This window comes from Myotis davidii, unplaced genomic scaffold (genome assembly GCF_000327345.1).
Source record: "Myotis davidii unplaced genomic scaffold, ASM32734v1 scaffold889, whole genome shotgun sequence".
Classification (NCBI taxonomy): Eukaryota; Metazoa; Chordata; class Mammalia; order Chiroptera; family Vespertilionidae; genus Myotis; species Myotis davidii.
The window spans coordinates 396552-405042 of NW_006299519.1; the positions used below are offsets into that span (position 1 = coordinate 396552).

Sequence of the window (8491 nt, forward strand, 5' to 3'; positions counted from 1 at the left end):
ATAATGAGCACATGATAAAATGCCAAAGGTTTTGTGTGAACAATCATCTATTTCCCTTGCTGAAGCAAAGTTATTGATGCCAGGGGTGGGGAACCTTTTTTTCTGCCAAGGGTTCTGAAAAAGAAAAATGAAACAAAGTACATAACTCTCTTTACTATAGATTTATAAGTTACTAAGGTTCACATTATTGTTTTTACCAAGTTGAAATATAAAAAATTAGCCTGCTATATTTGGTCAAACATTTCATTAACTCACCACGAATGCTTTGGCAGAGCCAGACCAAATGATTTCGAGGGCCTTATTTGGCCTGAGGGCCAGACATTCCCCACTCCTGATCTATACCAATGGGAAATGATTTAATCTGCTTTAAATGATGATTTGAACTAAATTGTTCCTACACTTTTGCTACTAAGAATACTGTTAAGACCCACCACGTAGGTAGTAAGATCTAGGAATATTGTATTTCATGTGAAAAGGGCTTTTATTTAAGCCCTGTGGTGTGGGAGGGCTACAAGGAAAATGAAGGCACTTGTGGTTAAACCAGGCCTCAGTTCATGTTAAGGAGGAAGTGTTTGGGGTGAAGGTAGATATGTAGATGAATATGTTCACAGCAAAACGTTTGTTTCAAATAGCAGGAGAAAATATTCAGGGGGTGAGGATGGCTAATAGAATGGAAATTTATGTCAGGGAATGGATAGGGCTCAACAGGATTGTATGAAAATAAAGGAAACAATATCAAGAGCGAAGGATAGAGTGAAAAGAAGGATGTGGTACTTACAGTGCAGGTAAGATAAATTTCAAGTCTGAAGGATCTACATAGTTGGGCAAAATAATATTAGTTATACCTAATTTGCCCAACACTTTTTGGTTCACAGGCATGTTTTTATGCATCTGTGGCATTTAATACCAATGCCAGTCATTTTTGAGTCATTATTATTATTCCTCATTTATAAATGAGGAAATTGAGATTCAGGGAGATTAATTGATTTGCTAGAAAAATAAACACTGAGACTTGAACCCAGGCATGCTGCCATCAAGTCCAGTGATTTTTTTTCTCTCTACTGGAGTGTTTACACCTATAGAATCAGGTGAGGGAATGACTGACCAGTTCTAAGATGTATGTTTTAGCTGTTTTGTGAGGGTCTGCCCATATTCTAGGCCAATCTTGGCTGAAAGATTCTTGTTGATTGATACCTATTGGGGATTTCAATGAGATTTAGTCTGTACTGAACTGGAACTTCTAATCAGCCCGAAAGGTGATAGAATGGCAAAGTGTTAACCAACCAAATAGATAGGATGAGAATGCAGAGCAACTTTTCATTTTACTCTGACTTACACCTTAGTAGAGGAGTTCATTATTTTGTGGAAAGATTTGTGTTCCTGGATTATCAATATTAGGTTGTAAAAAAAGAAAACATTCTACAGTTTGGTAATAATCACATTGACATTGTCTCCTGCTATAGATTATCTGGTTGGGATTATCTTTTATATTAATGAATAATCATGCCTCAGCATAGATTTTTATTTGCTAAAGGAGGTCTTTCCTGATAGCTTGGTGCGGATCTGCAGAGATTCTCAAGCCATTACTGTCAAGTTCAATACGGGCACTGTACAAGACAGTAGTCACCAGCCATATGTGGCTATTGAGCACTTGAAATGTAGCTAGTCTAAGGTTAGATATGCTCTAAGTGTAAAGAATACACTGAATTTCAAATACTTAATACAAAATAAGACGTAAACCAAGGCAATATTGATTATACGTTGAAATTATATTTTCTTAGATGTATTGGGCAAAATATATTATTAAAATTAATTTTACTTGTTTGTTTTCACTTTTTTAAAAAATGCAGCTCCTAAAATTTTTTAAGTCACACATAAGACTCACATTGTATTTCTATTTTCAGGGCTGCTCTAGAGGGAGATGAAGTCAGCTTGTCCAGTGTGAATTCAGTAAAGGTCATACCGTATCTCTAAGAAATCTCATCTAGTTTTCAAATTCCAGTTAGAAATTAACTTTTTTTGGTTTCAGTCAAAGAAGTCTTTATAACCAACCCTTCCCTAAGGCATGTTTCCATGCCTCCCTAACTGGTAACATCACCAAAAATGCAGATTTTCCCCAGGAAAAGTAGCACATTTACCTTTATGATTTCTAGACTTTTGGACTCCTAAAGCACCATTTACTTTAGTCATATAGAACTACTTGCAGTTTACTGAGAAAATCATACTATCCCATGTCTCCATTCCTGTACTCACTACACAATTTCGTTTAAAGAACTCCTACCTGTTCCTCAAAACACAGTTCAAAAGTTGCCTTCTCAGGAAAGCAGCCCTGACTTCTCACTATGATGTACTTAGCCCTCTGCTGGGCTCCCCAACTGTACCCATATTTGCCTTTTTCATAGAACATTTTTTGCACTGTAATTGTAGAGGGGCCGATCTGTCATGATTCTAGACTGTAAGTTCTTTAGTATTTTTATTTCACATTGTTTTTATAGCACCTAGTACAGTATTTGGTACTTAGTAAGTTTTCCACAAATGTTTGTTGAATTAATGGGGGGAAAAAGACCAAACTGATGGATTTGCAACTGCTCCTGGATTAATGTTTTCTTTTCTCTTCCTGATTTTCTTTTGTTCTCATGTTCATCATTTACTTGTTAACATATAATTTTATCTTTTGGGGCTGTTGGTATTTATGCAAATCACCTTAAATAGATTATTGTCATTTTAATCTAGATGCTACCTCTTAGGAAATAAAACATGGTGGGCAGAGCTCAAAGTTCAGGACTTCTGGTTACTTCTAGGACATTTGCAAGGGAGGGCAGTAGTGCATAGAAGAGCATAGCAACTTATGAAAAGAATACCACAGTATGAATGCCCTCGTCAAACTGCGTAATCATGGAGAGATAGGTCTACATTTTCTGTTCCTAATTTTTTTCTGTCTTGTTTTGTTTGTTTTTATTGTCATTGTATTTTAGAATGAATAGGAACCGGATCAACAATGCCTTTTCTTTGAATGACCAGACTCTGGAATTCTTAAAAATTCCTTCCACTCTTGCACCACCCACTGACCCATCTGTGCCCATCTGGATTATTATATTTGGTGTGGTATTTTGTATCGTCATAGTTGCAATCACGCTGTTGGTTTTATCAGGAATCCGGCAACGTAGAAGGTAAGATATTGAAAGGGAATGATTAAAGAGTGTTTTTCTATTTGCTCATGACTTGGAAAAATAAGGAGGGGGTTTGTCCCTAGCTAAAGATATTGCCTTATATCTGAAACTTTGAAAAAAAATGATGATTTAAAAAATATCACTTATGCTCTTGTTTTTAGAGGTTTTTTGGAGTCCAATGTCCCTTATTTAATTATGCTTCTTTCCATTACTATAATTCTCTCTATTCTACACCATATGAATGTTACATATCCAGAGTCAATTTTAAATCTACGTTATGATTTTATAAGCTAGATATACAGAGCTAAGCAGACTTTTTGGGTAGGCAGAGTTAGTCTTTGGTAATCATCCACCTCCAAATGCCAGCAGTTCCACAGTTCTTTCCTTCCCACCTTGGCCTACCTCTTCTTGGCCCAGTGCCTGTAGCCGCCATCTTGTCCCAGATACTTTTTGGCTGTTTTATACTTCCGCCCTTTGATGGATGCTCATCCCTCTAGTGCTTATGGTATGATATAGAACTGCGTTCCTCCAAGTGGCCTTTGAATAAACTCCCTGCATCAGACTCACCTGGAGCACTTGTTTCAAATGTAGGTTCCTTGGCTTTATCACAGACCCACTAAATTAGAATCTCTGAATGGGATGCATTTTAATAAATATTCAGGTTACTTTAATTAATTTAGTTTGACAGCTTCCAATTTAGCACCTTATGAATAAATTTCTACTCCTTGAGTTTATTTACCTGGATTCTGGGACACTTGCAAATTTTGCTGTCTAAATGAATGATTTTACTTCAAGAGAGAACTTCAGACTAGTGGTGGAGTTAGTAAGGTTGTGGGGCAGGCTGAGAAGAGACAGCATTTCTCAGTTTGATGAAAGGAGAAAACTTTGTTTACAAGTACCTCTGATACAGACGGGAAGTGGAGGGAGGCCTCAACCTTTCACTGGACCACTTGGGTGCTTCTAAACCTTTCTTTCTGATATCGAGAAAGGAAAATTCTGATAAATGGGACATGCATTGTTTTCAAAAGGGTTGATGCCCAGATAGGACATGTAAGATCTGTTTGGCCAAGTGTGTGTTACCTGAGGTTTGCTACTTTCCATATGTTTCACCTTAGTTACTAACACATGGGAATCATTTTAAATCATAGGCTTTATAATTTTTCACAAATGATAAGTGAAATGCTGTGGAATAAATGTGATTTATATCTAGTCCCAAATTAAACTCAAAGATTGAGATCAAGTTGTGCTTGCTTGATTTTCTTGAACTTGGCATGACATGTGATACAAAGAGACTTGGTACAAGTTGTTTATTATTATTTTTTAGAATATTAAGAAATATTTTTTGTAATATTTGAATACCTACATTTAATATTTTACAGTTTTGCATCAATCCTAAAATGCTATAATTCTATGGATTCTATTGATTGTAACCTTTATGGATTGACTTTATCTCCTATATTTCCCAATATAGCATAGGAGTTTAAAAAATGGACTCTGGAGATAAACTGCTTAGATTCCAAGTATTTATCACCTGATTCTGCTCTTATATATAATCCATTAACTGTATGAATATCAGGAAGCACAGGCAATGAGTCAGAGAAATCAAGCTCAGGAGAATATAGTTTGTGGTGCTAGAATCATGTTGGTTAATTTTTTTCCTCTGTGTGTAGATAACTTGGCTATAGCAACAGTGAGGTATACTAGAAATAATTAACTTGGTGGGGTAAAAAGAGTTAATGCAGTAAAGTGCTTAGAGTGGTGCCTGGCATACAGCGAGCGCTCAATAAGTGTTAGCTGTTACTATTATTTTATTATCCTGCCATTTGCTGGCCTTTCAGCTAGTTTGTGCTGGGATCAGCTCTTTCCTTCTGAGTAGATTCTACAGTAATATAATAATTGGGTGTGTAGCATCATAATCTGTTGCCTGGGAGAAGTGAGGCTGTTGTCACAGCTTTGCCTCCACAAATTCATTTCATGTTCAAACTAGGAAAACAGATGGACAAATCTCTTTGCAAACCTGGAGAGCATCAATAATTAGCAAATATAGTCAGGACAATTATGACAACGTTCTGAAGATAAATTGATTAGTTGTGTTTTAAGTTTGCTATAATCTGGTGGGTTTCTCTTGTGCCAAGTATTATTTCAAGAGTGAGGAGAAGGTATAGTTTGAAGTGGAGAGAGCCCTAATACTTGTGATGAAAGCCTTTTCTAATCATGGAAAATATATGATCTGTCCCTTAAACCTTTAGTCTTGAGGGAGACAAGATGAACTGCATATACTTCACAATGATGTCTGTACTAGATCTATGTCTAGCCCCAGCCCAGATGTAGATGTTTCAGTTCTCTTGTCAGCCTTATGATGATGGTGATGATGATGATGGTGTTGGTAGTAATAATGGTGATAGTGATGGTGGATGATGATGTTGACAATGATGCTTATAATAGTGAGGGTGATGTGATAATGGTAATGTGATGATGTCGATGATGTGCTGTGTGTGTTTTAGTAGAAAGAGCACTGGATCAATACTATTGGTTTTAGGTTCCAGTCTCAGACCCTGGCATTTATTAGCTGAGTGACCTTTAGTATGTCACATATGGAAAATGAGAATATTTTTTACCTAGCTCCCTAATTGTTTCAGAAATTTTAGAGCTTAATAATATGTTTTTTTCCTTTGCTGTTCTTAAATGTGCATACTCAATAGGAATCACATATGTGTTTTTAGTGAAGCCTGTGAGACTAAATAGAATTCTAGGTCCACTGCTTTCACCAATCTTGTTGCATTCTGAAAGACAAGTTACTCTACATATTTGAATCTTAGCTCAAATATGAAAAGTAGGGACACCAATACACTGTTCATAAAATTGCAGTGGGAATTAAATGAAATGATGTGCGCAAAGCACTGGTTTCTGCCATGTAATAGATACTAATTATTGTTATTATTGCTGTCACATGGCAGATATAAAGCAATCTGCCTATAGATATATGGTTAGAAAGTACTGGTACCATTGTTTAAAATAAGGCAGGCTTGATCCCAAAGCCCACCAATCTCACTGTGCTGCAATGCCCACTGAAACTGTTCCAGCAACACGATTTTCCCCAGGAATCATCCATATTGATTATGAGGACAGCCCCAAATCTCCAATAATTTATTATGTGTTTAAAAATCGTATTTGTCTATCTTTTGTTGTTTTTATGGCTATTTTTGGGCCTTGGCTCTTCAGCCCTATCTTTTTGAAGGAAGACAGAAGTACTCTTTCGCCACCACTACTTTATCTTGAGCAATCCCTATTCATTAACACACCCTAGTTCTGAGGGACATGCGATACTTCTTTTGTCCCCCTTCTCTCTAGATCTGTGGGAGATTATTCACTCTGAAGGCTCCTAGGGGCTAGTTTCGGGTATTTTAGTCACTCAAAAATATATATCTATATATTTGATTTCAGAGAGGAAGGAAGAGGGAGAAAGAGATAGAAACGTCAGTGATGTATGAGAATCATTGATCAGCTGCCTCCTGCACACCCCACACTGTGGATCAAGCCCTCAACCCGGGCACGTGCCCTGACCAGGAGTCGAACCATGACCTCCTGGTCCATAGGTCGACACTTAACCATTGAGCCATGCCAGCTGGGCCCGTCACTTTTTTTTTTTTATTCTCTTCCTGAACTACCTGACATTGCAGGAACAGCGGAAGTCATTTAACGCTTAGTTTTATTTTTCAGGATTTTTTTTTTTCAGAACAAGAAATCGGAATGATTCAGAAAGATAGTTAAGTTTTATTATTCTTAGCACAGGCAGTGAATCAGTTTATTACAGTATGCACTATGAAACGTGACAAAATGCTGTATTACTACTGTAAGATCACCTTTGAACTGCTTATCACGTCCACTAGCCAGAATGTTACTGACACTGCAATTTGTGAAGCCCAGCAATGTCAAGACTCTGTATGACTGACTCTAAGGTCACAGAAGAACAATATGTACCTACTTTGCCACTGACACAGCTCAGTTTGCTAAATTTCCACAGCAATTTCACTCAGCATCTCTTTTGGTTGAGAAATACTTCTTCTAAAAAATAAAACTTGTCCTCATCTGTTTGCATCTTCCTTTTTAGTTCCTCCCCATTCCTTTGTACTGACGGATGGATTATTTTTCCTTTGTGGTTGAGGAGCAGGAGGCAAGATTCCTTGCAGTGATCTGCCTGGGATCAGCTGTCTGCAATTTTTCTTCCAATTCCATAAAAACATTTTTAAAGTGAAGAAACTGGTAAATAAACACTGGCAACTGTTATTTCCAACACTGTGTTACATTGCCACCTACTTCAGACTGCTCCGTCCACTAAGATTTTTATAATATGGCTTTCGTACTTAACACAGAAATTTTTAGGGTAAGATTGGACTGTTTAAAATCTCCTTATTGTTATGGATCTTATTATTCACTCCAAGCCCAATCAGGAGTGACTTGGGGGAAAATTGATTGAGCTAGGCATTTTTTAATGATAATTTATAAATATACATTTGTTTCCAGGGCTTCATCACTACTGAAATATCACTCCTCTCTTTTATAATCCATAAAAAAATGGAGGAAGGGAGCATGAGTGAAATTTGGAGTTTTTCCCTTTTATTGAATCTCTTCTTTTCACTTTAGGACATGGACTGTGTCTCTTCCACCATATAGTAGGCACTTAAAACATAGTTACTCAATGAATGTTGGGTACTATAAATGAAATGATGGGATTGATCGTTACAGAATGTCAGTTTTGTTTTTTGCTCTCTGGAGGATGTGGCAAGTAACAATACTCCTGTCCAGAACAGGAGGGGCCAAGGTATTCTAATCCTCTGGTAGGTGACATCATCTGGCAGGAGGACCTTCTCATCACATGAAACTATGCCCACCTCAGCCTGTGTTAATCACTGATTGCTGGGGCCTGGAGTAGCCATTGTAGTGCCTCACTCTGAGGATGGAGAAACACAGAAGCCTATCCTTTCCTAGGTCTCTGGGACTATAACCCCCAACTTTCAACGCAGCATTGGGTCTTATAGTGACACATTTGACAGAGGCATATAAAATGGCACAATACTTTCAAGTGATGACAGTGGGATCTACAGTATTGGATGCTACTTTCATTATGAACTCCAGCTATGTGAAATTATCTAATAAACCATCAACAAAGCCTGGCAAAATCTATACTAACTCTTAATTCCTAAGGTAGGATAATGAATATTTTCCCCCATCCATTTGAAAAAATAACAAGAGATACAGGAAATATCACGCGTGTATGTGTTCCTTCCCTTCCCTTCCCTTCCCTCCCTCCCTCCCTCCAT

General features: G+C 37.3%; 2 protein-coding genes across 4 annotated transcripts in view; both read left to right on the top strand.

The window, feature by feature from the left end:
- Positions 1-8491, top strand: part of TMEM27 (transmembrane protein 27) — a 28351-nt gene that overhangs the window by 16010 nt on the left and 3850 nt on the right. Inside the window, exon 5 of the mRNA XM_006775211.2 lies at positions 2957-3170. Within this exon, the coding sequence (XP_006775274.1) occupies positions 2957-3170 (214 nt within the window). The remainder of the gene's footprint in view (positions 1-2956; positions 3171-8491) is intronic.
- Positions 3103-8491, top strand: part of ACE2 (angiotensin I converting enzyme 2) — a 70506-nt gene continuing 65117 nt past the window's right edge. For all 3 annotated transcript variants that reach the window (XM_006775210.2, XM_015571432.1, XM_015571433.1), the window contains exon 1: positions 3103-3170. The gene's annotated coding sequence lies outside the window, so the exon portion shown is untranslated. The remainder of the gene's footprint in view (positions 3171-8491) is intronic.